Source organism: Neolamprologus brichardi, chromosome 18, assembly GCF_056152115.1.
Source record: "Neolamprologus brichardi isolate AB-2024 chromosome 18, ASM5615211v1, whole genome shotgun sequence".
Classification (NCBI taxonomy): Eukaryota; Metazoa; Chordata; class Actinopteri; order Cichliformes; family Cichlidae; genus Neolamprologus; species Neolamprologus brichardi.
In genome coordinates, this window is record NC_142121.1 from 14,944,527 (window position 1) to 14,959,770 (window position 15,244).

At 37.5% G+C, this 15,244-nt stretch overlaps 4 protein-coding genes across 7 annotated transcripts; 2 read left to right on the plus strand and 2 right to left on the minus strand.

Moving 5' to 3' along the window:
- Positions 1–4,193, minus strand: yipf1 (Yip1 domain family, member 1). 4 transcript variants are annotated; one of them, XM_087831662.1, is made up of 10 exons: positions 4,131–4,193; positions 3,771–3,915; positions 3,498–3,655; positions 3,335–3,415; positions 3,151–3,238; positions 2,875–2,991; positions 1,978–2,144; positions 1,624–1,806; positions 936–1,015; positions 1–633 (listed from the first exon to the last, which is right to left on the minus strand). In XM_087831662.1, the coding sequence occupies exons 2-9, from the start codon at positions 3,802–3,804 to the stop codon at positions 956–958; spliced, it is 888 nt and encodes a 295-aa protein (XP_087687788.1). In that variant the 5' UTR covers positions 3,805–3,915; positions 4,131–4,193; the 3' UTR covers positions 1–633; positions 936–955. The 4 variants fall into 4 exon arrangements, with proteins under 4 accessions (XP_087687788.1, XP_006792323.1, XP_006792324.1 ...); XM_006792260.3 differs by having other exon boundaries at positions 3,771–3,916; positions 4,097–4,173; XM_006792261.2 differs by having other exon boundaries at positions 3,771–3,842; positions 4,097–4,169.
- Positions 4,194–4,403: 210 nt separating this feature from the next.
- On the plus strand, positions 4,404–7,307 carry lrrc42 (leucine rich repeat containing 42). Its single transcript, XM_087831663.1, has 7 exons — positions 4,404–5,055; positions 5,147–5,278; positions 5,351–5,472; positions 5,597–5,682; positions 5,763–5,876; positions 6,682–6,766; positions 6,842–7,307. Exons 1-7 carry the CDS (start codon positions 4,667–4,669, stop codon positions 7,129–7,131), a joined length of 1,218 nt encoding a protein of 405 aa, XP_087687789.1. The 5' UTR covers positions 4,404–4,666; the 3' UTR covers positions 7,132–7,307.
- Positions 7,308–8,515: 1,208 nt separating this feature from the next.
- Positions 8,516–12,623, minus strand: tmem59 (transmembrane protein 59). Its single transcript, XM_006792257.2, has 8 exons — positions 12,405–12,623; positions 12,081–12,186; positions 11,753–11,847; positions 11,292–11,444; positions 11,083–11,158; positions 10,819–10,942; positions 10,575–10,692; positions 8,516–9,287 (listed from the first exon to the last, which is right to left on the minus strand). Exons 1-8 carry the CDS (start codon positions 12,558–12,560, stop codon positions 9,135–9,137), a joined length of 981 nt encoding a protein of 326 aa, XP_006792320.1. The 5' UTR covers positions 12,561–12,623; the 3' UTR covers positions 8,516–9,134.
- A 543-nt stretch (positions 12,624–13,166) lies between these two features.
- Positions 13,167–15,106, plus strand: tceanc2 (transcription elongation factor A (SII) N-terminal and central domain containing 2). Its single transcript, XM_006792256.2, has 4 exons — positions 13,167–13,583; positions 13,660–13,801; positions 14,073–14,266; positions 14,581–15,106. Exons 1-4 carry the CDS (start codon positions 13,485–13,487, stop codon positions 14,767–14,769), a joined length of 624 nt encoding a protein of 207 aa, XP_006792319.1. The 5' UTR covers positions 13,167–13,484; the 3' UTR covers positions 14,770–15,106.
- Positions 15,107–15,244: the final 138 nt, after the last annotated feature.

Genomic DNA, 15,244 nt, shown 5'->3' on the forward strand with positions numbered 1-15,244 from the left:
TTTCCCACAATAACCATGTTTTATTTTTCTCCATGAATCAATAAATTCTGCACTTCCGATCAAAAACATTACCAAATTAATTCTAGAAACACTTACATGACCATTTAAAAGTTTAGCACAGGTCTTTGGCAAGAGTTGGGTGGACTTGTAGAAACTTAAGAGTAATGTACAACAGCTCCAAGTGTAATAACGCTAGTCCTTGGTTAACACACCATATGTATAATTGTTTACACAGAAAATTCTGTTTACAAATGATTCATTTCCCATTATAGGAATATAAAAATGCATGCCATCGGTGCTGTCACCAGTTATGAAATGTGTTGTTATAGAAATATTTAAAAATGTAACTTAAGTATAAAGGTCATACTAAAATATACCTTTTTTGTCATTTTAAACCATACTCCATTTATATGCATAAAGTTTAGAATCCAGCACCCGTAAAAAGAAAAAAAAAACCCCACACGCTTGCTATTATTGTGCATTTTCAGATGTCACACAGCTGATCCAGACACGCACTCAGGATACAGGGGTTAAGGTGTTAAGACCGGATGTACGAGTTCAGGTGAAATTCAGACGTTGCATGACTTCATCAGCACAGCAACTTGATTCTCCCTAATAAGGCAACACGAGAGCCTGCAAATTCAAAGGAAAAAAAAAAAGAAAAAGACAAAAAAGAGGATAACACTTGCTTTGGCACGGCAAAATCATGTACAGGAAGTCCTGTGTCAGATTTAGTAGGTCAAAATGACACACATGTGAGCCAAAGCTCCAAAAAAGGGTCAATAATGTATTAAAGTCCTCCTTTGTGACACTACTGAGTGTAAATATGCAAACAACAAATGAAATAAACACAATGTAGATACAGATAATAAATACATATCAGATTTTCAGTGTATATGCAAAAGCTTAAAAAGCTTAGGTGTCACTGTTGGTACCTCGAGACAATGCAAGTCTTTCATGTCGTCGAATTTGTTGGCTTTACCGTCTTGTTCCCTGGAATAGTAAAAAAGTAGGTCTGCAAAAGAAAACCCAAATGAGTAAAGTGTCAAAGAACTTGTGCAAAGGAGTACTGGCAGGGCAAAGACATGTTATGAGAAACTGGTAAGCACGAAATCCAAACTGTGAATAAGTGTGAAGCAAATGTTCAGGGGTAGAGAAAAGAATACAGGATTTCTGGAAGCCATTCATCTTGTTAAGCGTTCAGACATGGCTTAGTTTGTAGCCTAATTACTTCAGTGGGGTGGGACATATGATATCCCTGAGGACCGGACAGTATTCATGATAGGAATTTTACTAGCAGCCCTTTCTCACACCATGTAGTAATGTAGTCATAGTTTCCGCTGAAACGCATCTCCCCAGAGGGATTCAACTTGACACTATAAAGTATATTTGTTTCCCAAAAACCCACAGAGGAGTCAAATGCCAAAATATCAGTGTAAGTGATCGGATCTGCGAATGGCGAATGGAGAGGTGGGTTCAAAACTAGGCCATGCTGACATCACAGAGGATAAATTAGAAAGAGTCAATCATTGTTATCTAAATCCAGATGGATAAGCGTTATGAAATAGATGGATTAGCACAAATACTATTTTGTCATTAAATATCAAAAGTAGCCACATTTACCTTACAACCAACAGCCAGCAAGATGTTGAGCAACACAATCACTGACAGGAATGCTATCATAACTCTGGGGTGGTCATCTCTGACTGCAGGCCAGAAAGTCAAAACCAGTACTGAGCCAGAGAGGCAGAGTGCCACCACAATGGTGCACCAACTCAGCCAATTAAATGGGAGAATCCACAGAACCTTGATTAAGAAAATAAAGTTAAAAAACTAGAAACAAACAAATCATGTAATTAAATATGCATCTGCTTTTAGGGAGGTTATATAAATGCCTAAAATTTAGTATAGTGCTTCATTTGTTACTACTACTTTAAAATGAATAAACAAAACACAAGACAAAACAAAATTTCTTACCACTGCAGGTATATATATTGAAAGAGAATAGCCGTATACACAGACAATCTCCATAAAGGCATATGACACCAAGTTCCCCATTTTATTGTTTCTCCATAGCAGAAAACCCCAGACGGCAAGAGGCACTAACCAAGCATAGCTGAAGATTATTGTTGCAGCAATGGTTACTGGAAAACATAAAGAATCAAAACTCAGTGTGAAATGGCTGTTTCCCTCCCATATTTAATGTAAACGTGTATGAGAGTAGGGCTGTTCGATATAACAATATATATCGGATGACGATATAAAAAACGTCTATCGTTTCATTTTACGCTATCGTTTGTTTTGTGGTGTCGCAAAATAAACTGTTTACGGCAATATTTTTTCATCGTTTTGATGGTCACTGTAGTGGCTATATTAATTTCTTAATTTCTCTCTCATATTTAATATAACCACACTACTGACAGGCCTGTTTTTATGCGTTGTCGTTAGCAACAACGATGATAAAACCATCGCTTGTCCGCTCTTTTATTTTCCACATACACCTTTCACAATAAAGCTCAAGATCCTGTTGAGACTTTTCAAAATAAACTGAATCACGTGGAGTCAGGAGTCAGGCGCTAAAAAAATAAACCATAGACTCAAACGTTAGAACACGTCGTGTAATAAATACTCACAAATAAAACGGTGGCCGTTACAACTTATGTCTAAAAATGTATCGTTTCATGTATTAGTTAAAACACTCGACTCCGGGTAAAGGATGCCCAGCTGGAAACACTTCACGCAAGTCGAGCTCCCCAAGATTCACAGAATTTTCAGAAAATGTAAAAATTTTGTGATTTATATTGGGACGATAAATGTCTTATATTGGGATATGAGATTTTGGTCATATTGCAAAGAGAGTGAAGAGAAGCAAACCTTTTCGAAACTCTGGGGTATATTTGTAGTCCTGATCGCCTTGGTGGGCCAAAAAGTTGGATATGTTTCCACTTATGGCGGTGGCAAACACAAGAGTGGTACAAATCCAGAATGGTCCTGAAAGCAGTTGTTACACACATGTAAGTTGTTTCCTTATTGGGGGTTTCCATGAAAATGGCATTTACCAATAGAATACAACATCAAAGAACAATACACCTAGTGTCATACAAAAAAAATCTGATTGAGACATATCTGTTAAAATTATGAAGAGCTAACCATAGAGATCAGGATTTCTACGGAGGTAGACATTAATAAAGTTCTTTCTGGGCCATGGCATCATTGATCCAATTATCCTTTCCTTTACCTGAAAGAAATATTAGAAACCACTAAATATGGAATCTGATGAGATCTAGAAAAAATGGTGCCAAAAAGTCAGTGGATACATTAGAAAAAAACTTACATGATGGGTCTCGATGTCAAAGAACCTTTGGTAGTACTCAAAAGACCAAAAAGAGGGACTTTTCTTTTGCCCCGAGAGAAGCTTAAATTCAAGGAGTAGGTGAAAAATTAAATTAAATCTTAAAAGTTAATAAAATATATTAAATTCAAAGGCTTGTCCTAACCTCTGCCTGGTCATCATTGGCAAGTGGATCCTCAGTATCAGCTTCAGTAGAGAAACCAGTCGCAGTGCTTTGCTTCTTAGGCTTCACATCTTCATCATCGATGCTGATGGTAGTTGCATCTCTGTTGGCTTCCAACAGATCGCCAGCTTCGTCAAATTCTAGTTAGTTGACATGGATTAATGCAAAATGTCAACGATCGCTTCTTGTGAGTTTAAAGTTTTCACAAAAATAAACAACTACATTTCCATAACACAGTGGAGAATTGACACTCACCCTGAAATTGAAACGGATCATTTTTCGACGCCATTTATAAAGATTCGTAGAGTGAAGTCCGTCTCAAACGCACTGAAAATTAATTGTCACACAAGGGCAACAACTTAACCTCAGCAAGCTATGGAGACTGATTAAGACTTCGCACACTGTAACCAATAAAGGGAACAGACGCTATGAGTTAGCTGAGTTAGCTACCAAGTTCTCACTTAGCAGATCATCAACTTTGACATTAACTATGTAAAATCTGATTAAGACAGAAAAACAACCATTAAAAGTATCAGTCTTTTTAAAATATGTTTAGCTATCATCTTTGGAAAATCAATTACCAAATTATCCTTCCAAATCCATAAAAATCACTTAACTTCTGTCGTATACGTTGGCACTTCCGGGAGCGGGCTAGATCAAGGATGTAAACAGGACTTCTTCCTAAACATTTTCAAAATAAGGGTTTGGATTTTTTTTTTAAATTTAAACTACTACTTGGTGAGATCCTGAGAGGTTCATTATAAAGTATGTACACGTTTTCTCATATTACATTCTTGTTACTTATAATACGCAATTTGGTAAGAAGTTCCTAAAAAACAAGCATTCGTTATTAACCATCTTTTACTTTGAAGTGAGCAGGCACAGCTGCCAGTAACTTGCTTGCACTGTAGGAACCGCGGCTACCGTAGGAAACCCGGAATATTTGTCATAATACATACAAGTAGTAAAGCAAATGCCGTAAAATGTGAAATATTTGGAGCAAAAAAGTAGTAAAAGAGTTTAACTGCAGGGTTTGGGTGTCCTTTTATACTAATTTTAGCCAAGGACATGATACTATTTAATAGCTAGCTTGTGAGCTACTTCGAGTTTTTGCTGACTTAACGTGCAGCCCTTAATAGTGCGACCTTACTATGGACAATAGCACCATTTATGTCCGAGAAAGAGGCAGTCTTCGTCGTGTCAGTGACATAGTCCTGGCACAGCCAAAGCCAGCGTTATCGTGCAGAAGGACAAATCCGTTTGTGCCCAGAAAAGAGCATTTTATATTCACCTACAATGAAGAGGGAAGTCTGCGATATACCACAAAATCTCTCTTTGACATCACTTTGTTGTTTGTAGTTGACAATATTCATCATGTAGACTCTCTGATTGGCTTCCCTGAGCAAATAGGCGATAAACTTTTTGTAGCAGCTGAGGAAAATCGTGTATTCTTAAACCCAGAAATTTCTTCAAAAGCCCTGCAGTTATTCAGTGATGCATATGGAGGCATGGTACTTGAATCACTGTGTTTACGAAACAGGTGAGTCGGGCTGTCACCAAAAAACTGCGAGGTTCCTTTTCTTCTTTACCACAGACAGCTAGCATTTGTTGTTCCTCTTTTATTTCTGCAGGTTTCCACTTCTGCACGAGCGAATGGATGAAATAAAAACATTTCATAATTTGAAGTCTCTGGATTTGTTTGGCTGCAAATTGGGTGACAATCATGAGCTTTTTCAACATCTAACATCCACCTCCCTGGCAAGGTATTGCATTCCTAAAGAAATTACATGAAAGATTTAATAAAAGCTGTTGCTAACATTTTTTTCCCACTTTAGGAGCCTGATTCAACTTTTCATCGGTAGTAACAGCCTGTCAGATGCTGGCCTCCAACGACTGACCGCACCTATCCGTATGATGCACAAGGGACTGGACTGTCTTCAGCTTCTGGATATTTCCTGTTGGTTACCAAACTATTAGTTGATTTCATGGTGATGGCACAAATACCATCCCCTCCAGATTTGAAGTATTCAAAACTCACATCATTATAAAATTGTTGATCAGCTATATTCTGTCTTTTCCAGACAACAATATCTCAGAGAGGGCTCTTGGATACCTCACATGTCTCCCAAAACTTGCAAATCTTGATGTATCTGGAACCAGTTTGAAGGTATAACATCAACAGTTGTGTGTAACACTTATCTGTGGCTCATTGTTATACTGACATCTAAATGTAATATATACCTCTAGCTTGGCACAGGATTGAAGACAACAATGTCAAACCTGTTAGGACTAATTTATTCTGAGAAACCACTGGATACCTTTGATCACTCAAGATGCAAGACAGAAGGTTGGGCTGAGCAGGTAAGTATGTTTAAATGCAGATTTGACATTGATAGAAGAATAGAGTAGTGGTCAGATGTTTACATAGACTCATTATGGGTATGATAATGGTAAACTATTTCCCCCCAAGGTGGAATCACTGTATTGTACACATCTTTAATAACTTTAAAAAAACATGTACATGTTTGAATTTATTCTGGAATTTCTGTATTCCACTCATACATACAGCCTCACCAACATTTGGTTAAATGTCCCTTAGCAAGTTGCACCTCAACCAAAACCAATTTTGATCTGTGTTTGGGAACATTGTCCTGTTGGAACACATGATTGTTGCCTCCTTCTTTCTTAGTCAGCACCCTCTTGGTCCATAGCCATTTAAAACTTCCTTCAGTGTGGACCGTGATGCTGGTGTTACAGTCGTTTCCAGTTCAAGGCAGGCTTGGGTATTGGTAGTTTCTGGGTTGTTCCTGAATATCTTAACAAATTTAATTTAATCTGGGGGCGACAGTTTGATCAAAGTACCATTGTTTCAACTGATGATCTTGGAATCTGCAGTTCTTTAGAAATGGCTCCAAGAAACCTTGGAAACTTTTGTAAATCCACAATTCTTCTTCTTATATCTTCATTGACTTCCCCATTGTTCTGCTGATGGTCAAGTCAATGAGTGCTATAAAAGCATATTCTGTTTTACAGCTCAAATAAATAATTAAAAGCTCAGAATAACTATGAAATTCACGCCATGATGAATGGATTTAAACTTCTGATCACAACTGTTTTTTTTTTTTAAATAACAAGTGTCAGGAAGTAATGTTTGGCATGTTTTCAGGTTGTAAACCAGTGGGAAATGAATAGCTCACAAATGCCAAAACAGAAAAAAGTTGAAGAATCAAGAACATCAGCACTTCGTTTTTGTAAGTTCATCATATTTACACAGTGACCTATTTTTAAATAAATAATTGGACACTTTTAAAATTTGTTTTCTGTAGTTGGCAGGCAGAAGTTTGTCAGAACGGTACTGAATGCAACACCTCTGACTCATAAGAGCACGGAAGAGGATAAGAGTGCGAGACTCCATTTCTACAGACCGGCGAACAATGACGTAAGAGAAAAACAGGTTCCCTCTAGGGCAAATGACTTAGAGAATCCCTGCCATGATCCCAGAAAAAGGAGGCTTCAGTCAGAAACGTGTGACACTTCAAATGAAAGCCCTCCGGGAAAATGTTCGTCCTCACCAACTCTTACTGCAGAGGACATTGACTTGTTGAACAGCTATTAAGGCATGTGTCCAAACTAGCACGCAGGTTGAAGAGCTACTTGAACATGTCAATGAATAAGTTGCCTTTAGACTCAAGGGAAGGAAGATGGTTTCCATTGGTTATAATACAAAAATGTCTTTTGGGATTAAATTAATATGGTTTGTATATTTTTTAACAATAAAGTATTGTTTTTTCATTCGTCTTCTTCTTTATTATCCATTTTATTGTGCAACAGTAACTTTAAACAGGACAAGGTGGATTATTGTTCTGGGCCTAATCTTGGGGATGTGTTTGGAAGAAACTTTTGCTCATGGGTCCTAACAAGAACTTTACTTTTCTGGACTTTACACAGTGCAACTCAACTCAAAGGTTCCGGTTTGTTACGGCAGTAGGGGGTGATGACCTCAGGCTTTAAGCAGAGATGATGAGAAGGCTTCACCGGTCTGGGAAACCCACTTCTTTCAAATTAAGCAACCCTAGATTCTTCTTTCATTTTCAAACTTGGAAGCCCATGCCCGACTAGTGCTGATTCAACTTAAATCACTTCAGGCGATTTATATTGATGTTGCACACATCTCTCTAATGCCACAAAAGGTTTTGTCCAACTTTTTTTCACGTAACTGCAGAAGTACTGCCCCAGACGTGTAAACAGACTTTGATGTACCAAGTCTGTGCAGTTCCCCCCTAAAATCAAATTATCACACAGAAAACCTGGAGGCACGGTCGTTTTTCAATGTAGAAAAATGGTACATGTTCCACAGAGAGGGAGCAGCAGATAAATTTGGTCATGATTTTTCCCCTTATATTCACCACGTAATTGTCTCTTGAGATGTCTTCTAGGACATTTTATTGACAGGTCTTTCTATAATGTTTATAACATCAGTTAGCTAGAAAATTGCTTTAGGAGGCCATTGGTAAAGTAGTCATACAAGCAAATGTTCAAATAAACTTGGTATCTGTTTTTTTCCCTCTGCAGTTGTAAAGCTGTGTGAAGGCTCATTACTTTACACGCAGCCCATCATACAATTTTTAACCTCATAGCAGAGATCGAAGATAAACACTAACACAGGAAGTGTTAGCTACTCTCAGTTTTGCCTCAAAGAGTTTTTATAGAGCTCTTCTGGAAAACAGTGAGGTGTAGCAATAAGCGATCAAAAGAAAGTTTTGCATGTCTTGCACTACATAAAAAGGCAACATTGTGCCCACTACAATGTACTGTCAGAGATGCAAATTAGACCACTGCAGTAAAACGTTATCTACTGTGGTATAATAAAAAGTAAAATCTACCTGTGTAGTTATGTGAAGGCATTGAGCAAGAGTTCTACGACTCCTTTTGCAAACTATTATCTATTGCAATGGGAGTCATACGTTGGCATTTTAAACTTCAAAAACAAAAAACAGACATTAGATTCACTCTGTATTTAATTTGACTTATGATAAGAAGAGACAACAGTTAAGCAGGAAGGACTTACTGTTTGTACCATCACTATCAATTTATATAAAGAGCAGAGAATTTTGCTGTAAAATTCAATATCGTTAGGTTATCACCCCAGTAGAAACATAAAAGCAAACAGGGTAAGTCTGCAGTACCACCACAACCTATTTTATCAAAAGTTAACAGTTTGGAAGAAACTTGCATCACTTCAAGTCACAAAGAGTTAATTTAAACATTCAATAAAGTAAGCACACCAATAGAGAGCTAATGCACACCAAAATTGCAATAAACCCCCCAAAACCTAGTTGACTTGTACTGCTGTCACTGTGCTATAATGCCTCAATTATGCCAATATACAGAAAAACTATCACTCCAACTTTAAAAGCTACGATTGACAGGAGGCAAAAAGAGAAATAATAATAATAATAATAATAATAATAGGGGTGGAAAAAAAAGTTCTGCAAGTAGTGAGATTCTGAAAGTAGTGACTTAAGACTACAATCAGGACAGGTCTTAAGCCAAAGGATAAAAATCAACTTGAGATTATACATAAAAGAGAATATCCCCTCTGTTGTACAGCTTTGGGTTCTAGATGTTAGACTGCCCTAGGTTCACTTTGGAAGGGAGTGGTCCAGCCTCCTCCTCTGATCCGTTGGAGGTGATGATCAGCAGGGAGGATGCTGGATATGGAATCAGTTTCTGTTCTTTAATGTATTCACTGTCTCCATAGATGCTTAATTTCTGAAAGAAAAAAAAAAAAAAGAAAAAGGAAAAGCTTTTTTTAAACATTGTTTTGACGATTGATTTTTTTCTGTCAACACAAACCTCATTATTCAAGGAATTCTTTAAAAAACATTTTTGCCAGCCATGATCTCTAAAGCTTACAGCTTCCATCTTGTTTGGTCTATATATAAACCAGAAGTGTCAAAATGACTGTTCAGGAAATAACTTCAGCCCAAATGCACACACCAAGCCCACCCGCTATTTGTAAGGTGCCATTTGTCTGGTATTTTTGCTGGTATTCTGTTCATTCAGTCACTTTTTTGCCCGTGTTAGTCTAGTAAGGTGGCTATTACATTTCTTGAGACCAGTCTTTGGTGATACAGAGTGAAGCATTTTGAGTATGCGACCAATGCAGACATGCTTGCATGCACTTCTCTAAAACACACAATGATGGTACGCACAGGCAGAATACTGACTGGCTGAAACGTCTGCTTGAAGGGAGCAACAGTGGCATTTGGCACAAAATGGAAGAAGTGTATATACACTGTATGAAAAAGTATGCATAAGAAACTGAATTAAGCAGAAGTGGATATCATATTTTCTTGTTTTTAAACAGTGTTTCTCTTCACTGTAAAGAAGCCATTTGTCTGTTATGATTTCTGTGTTCTCTGCACCAGGGTCTGTGCTTAAGGACCAACCACTGCACAAACATGAAGAGCCCACCAGCTGTCGTTGGAGGCAAAATATTTTGATGCTGCCCCCTGGTGACAGTACACTGCTATAACATGAGGATAAAGGTCCACGTAGCTCCTTGAAGACTCCACAAAGGACTGGCACACATATATAGCATAAAAGAAGAAGAGTTGGAAACAAAGAAATAGTCCTTTGGTATCATTCTGTGCTGCCACATTATAATGGGATTTATTACATATGAATGACGTGTAGATTTGTGCAATTACTCTGCAGAGGGCTCTGGAAAGGGCATAATTTGAGAATCCTTGATTTAGAAATACTGGTTGGGTTATTTTGGACAAGACTGGCATTTCCAGCCTTTGTGCCAAGATATGCTAGTCACCTCGTAGCTGTAGCTTCATAATTACTATGCAGATGGGAAAGTGGAACCAAGTTTCTTATTTAACTTTGCAACAGCACAATAAGCAATTATCCATTTAAAAATAATTTATACAGAGTATAAAAACAGAACTACAGCAACTGAATTCACACATAGCAGATACGCCCAGATTAAGCTTGTGTGCTAAACAAACTGCTATAAACCACTTAAACAAACAAGAATAGATATCATACCTCAGCAGGTACATACTGATCCACAGCAGTTGCCACAGTGGCACAGCAGATCCAGATCAGGACAAAAACAGACAGGACCAGAGTTGTGGTAAGGATCCACCCCGGTAGCCAAGGATTCCTGAGGAGTAAAGGATAAGTATCAAGGTTATGTAGCTGCACAAATGCAAGATCCTCAATACCATTAATATCCTGTTCAAGGTAACAGCACCTCTTGGACAATGTAGACAGAAATGTGCTAACCAACCTTGAAAAAGAGCTGAAAAGATTGTATTCGTCATTATAGGTGTGGTCCCCAGTCATGTCTCTGTCCCTCTCCTGGATTAAAGTGCGTTCGTAGTCCTTAAATACAGGGCTGCTCAGTCCAGGAACTTGAAAACAAGAAACCAAACTCAGAAAGATATTCACTGATGTCTGCCTTAACCTAACACATTATTTGAGATCAAAACTACTTTTGTCCTTAACTAATTACTTTATTTTTTTTTTTAAGAGGATGAATGAAAGGTCTTACAGCTCTTCTGAGGTTCCTCTTTAACATATTTTTCCAGTTCAACCTGAACTGGAAAGAACTTGATTTCAGGTACAACCTGTTAAATATAGGGCAGATTTTTATTTATTTATTTTTCCTAGTCATTTTGCTCCATTACATTTGCACATTACCAGGGTGAAGTGTGTTGTTTTGCATCTGGTAGATTAGGGGGTTGGTTTTCTTTTACTTACCTGGCAAATGATGACTTTGGCATCATCAGCCTGGAGGTAAAACGTCCATGTGGAAGTGATGAAGCTGTGGGCCTGACTCATTACATCATCCCAGAAACCTCGGACCAAAGTCAATGGGTACAGAAGGTGAATCTTAGGCATCATGCTCTCCAACTGGGGGAAAAAACAAACAAAACAAACAAACAAACAAACATATTGAACAAAGAATTATTTTAAAAGTGGGAGCTGAAGTGCAACAAATACAGAATCAAGAGAGATCAAACAGCTGACCTAAATGAAAGCTGCATGCTCCAGTACCAAAGCCATCCCTACAGTAAAGTTGCAAAAGCAATTTCAAGTCTCTGCATTTAAACTTTAGTTAAATGTATTTACTGAATCTGAATTAACTATGAAAAAAAACTACTAATACTGCAGATGTTTCTGTGGAAGCCACTGTCTGAATGCGTTATATACAGTCATACCTGCTTATTTCGCTGCTCAGCGAAGGGGAGCTGATTCTGACAGCCCAGGTTGCATGCGTACTGCTCATCAGACTGAGTGTAGGCTTCGTGACAGGCTGCAGAAGTTTGAAAGAGGTGAGCGATAATAGATGATAGAGCTAACAGATCCAACTGGATTGTGGATACAGAACAAAGAGTCTCTAGAGCAAGCTTACACCATGGAACTGGATGTATTAAAACGGAAGCAGATTGTAAGAAATACTTTATTGTTACGAGCATAGCACGTAATTAGTTAGCAAACCTCTTCGACAGCACAGCTGTGAATTAACTGGGTCAGTGCATAGCTTACTTGATTCACACTCGGATTTGGTCTGATTTAAATCTTCGCTGTCACGGACAAACTGACAAATGGAGAACAGGCGGCAGCCTCTCTGACAGGCATATAGTTCTTCCTCCTGTACAATAAAAAACAAACGGGAGGACCAGTTGAATGACTCGACAAACAAGGATATCCAGCTGAAAGATGACGCACTTTCAAAACTTGTCCTTCACAAACAATATTTGCTAAAGAAAAATGCATTGCAAAAAAGGAAAAAAAACACGCTTGTCCACTTATCAAACGCAAAAGCTAGCTACTGTAGCAGTCGCTTTCCTTTTCAATATGACAACTTACCCGAGGATAGGTATGCAAACTGTATGTCATTTCACATGATTTATGGCAGGACGCAGTGTTTCCCAAGACGCTGTCAAATACATCTGAAGATACTAAGGTGCCTGCGAACAGGACGGCGAGTCCCAAAGTGCAGACAATTGAGGAAAGAGACCCCATTTTGCCTGCCAAAACCTAAACAAATAACACGATCCTCTTCCTCGATCTCCTTATCGGGTTGTGTTCTCGCGGGAACTTTACCTCGCGCGAGACTTTTCTCAGTTTGCTAAATTTAAGGTTTGCTAAGTTTAAAAACCCTAAAATCTTGTTTGGAAAACAATGTTCCAACATGAGAAGTTCTGTTTTGTATTCATTGTAAACAGTTTGTGTTTCCCGTCTTCTTTTTTTCTTTGTAAACTATATCCACAAATACTCAACAATAATATTTTGACTAAAAAAACCCTAAAATCCTAACAGTAACAATAATCAAACAATAAATAGTGGAAAAATCAATATGTTCATTTGTATTGTTTTCCGAAGCAAAAATAATAAATTAAAAAAAAGACTGATATCCGAAAAGTCAGAGAGGAAGATAAGGCCAAATTATTCAAAAGACATTTTACTGAGAATACCAGCGATGATACTAATATAATAATAGTATTATATTACTTTAAAATTAATATTCATATTATATAAAACGTTAGTCATTTATTTACTGAAATTTTGTACACGAGGGCTTCCAAATCTTTCTAATCTGCTGAAGAGCTTCATTGTTTCCGAGTGTACGTAAAGGCAACATTGCCACTACCATTATTTACCATAGCCATCCAGCTACTGTTAGCTCTAGCAAAGAGATTATTTATCGCAGTTGTAGCGATAATATGGAGCTATCCTTTAGTAGACTATAGCGGAATTACATAATTAACACTGGCAAAGCATTTATTCAGTTAAATTTGGCTTGAGTTAGACAACGTTACCCGAAAGGCAGAAAGTAGCTGTTAGCTGAACCACGTAGGAAATCGGCTTCTTTTTAGTCAAACTGTTGTATTAAAATTTGTCAATCTCATTCTTTCTACAAAGGAGCTTCCTGGCTTGCCTTTGAACATGGACAAGTTTGTAGTGCGGCTTCCTAAGGGAGACGCACCTAAAAAATCGAAGACAGACGAAAAGGTGTACAAACAGACTACAATTGAATCTCTACGGGTAAGACATTAGGCATGCATGTATTGTGTGTTAACGCATTTATGTAGTAATTGCTTGCCTTTTGTGTTTCGTAAAGCGAGTGGTTGTTATTGAGGACATCATGCGTTACAAATCAATGCTGGAGCTGCCAGAACAGAGCAAAGACAACCTGCTGACTGCCCTAAAAGAGCTGAGTAAGAAGGTCCCTTCCAAGGATGTGCTCAAGTGCACGAAAATAGGTAAATTTTTTAATAACTCTTTATACAGATGGGCTGTCGTTAGAAAGTCAATTAAGTTTCCATTTTAGTTCAAAGATTGCACAACCAACCTTTATAACACGAATAACAGCTCACATGTAGGTGTGAGCTGAGTTTGCTTTTACTCTCTTATTACATGAGAATTATAACTCTGAAGAGCAAACCACTCATTAAAACAGTGTTCTCCTCATAAATGCCGGGCCAGTCAAATTCACAATATTCACATACGTAATCAAAACATCTCTCTGCTAAGGTCACACTGTCAACAAAATGCGAAAGCATCTGGATCCCGAAGTAAGTTCAATGGCAGCAAAGGTTTACACGGACTGGAGGACGTTCATCGAGGAGAATTCCAATAAGCCATCTATTGAAGTGCGCTCGGACAAACAGTCTGAAGGACTCAGGAGCAACGCTAGAAGGCTCATGTCTGAAGCACTAGAGGTCAAGGTAAGATGGAGAATCTCAGGGCAATCGTGAAACATGGCTTTAGAAAGATTTTGTTTTTAATAATTTTCATTTCTTCCCGTTTCCTTCCTTATCATGTTACATGTTGAATGTAAGCCTGAAAATCAGCATATATGATTTATTGATCGCTGTTTACGAGTGTATTTTAACTTATGCACATTTATTAATTTAAAATATTCCATTCCCAGCACTGGCATGTTCTTTATAAGAAGTATCTGAATGCTTGTTCATCTTACAGCTATTTGTTCTCTGTCTGACTCATACCTGAAATATTTCTGTTCATCTTTCACCTACAGGAAGATTCTGGTCTTATAGACAACATCGAGAGGGAAGTGTTTCACCAGAGCTCCCGACTGGTCAGCACTTCATACAGACGGACTGTTAGAGCACTTGTGTTTGCCTTCAAACACAACCCTGAGGTCAGAACTCAGGTGAAGAACAGCACAATAGCAGTCAACACACTGGTTTCTAAATACAAAAAATAACAGAATAATAAACTATGTAGAGCCAGCTGTATGTGGAAAATAGTTTTAATACAATTGGAGAAGGATTTTATGCACACATTTTTTTACATTTTATTTTTATTGTTTTCTTGATTTTCTGTAAAGAAGTTAAAAAAAAATCTTTTTGTGGCACATCAGTAGCCTTGCACTTTTTGCAACTGCACATGAATCATTGTAAAGAATACTGGAGGTGATGATATTAATGCTATTCCTTTTGTAATGTAATAATGTAGCCATTTTTTTTCAACAGGTGCATTGTTTTTTTGTCTTGTAAATGAACATTTTTATACGAAACATAATTTAAAGCATGACAACTTAAGCGCTGGAGTCCTGTCTTTGATGAAGAAGAGCTAATATAATCACATATGTGTATATATATGTATGTATGTGTGTGTATATATATATATATATATATATATATATATATATATATATATATATATATATATATATATAT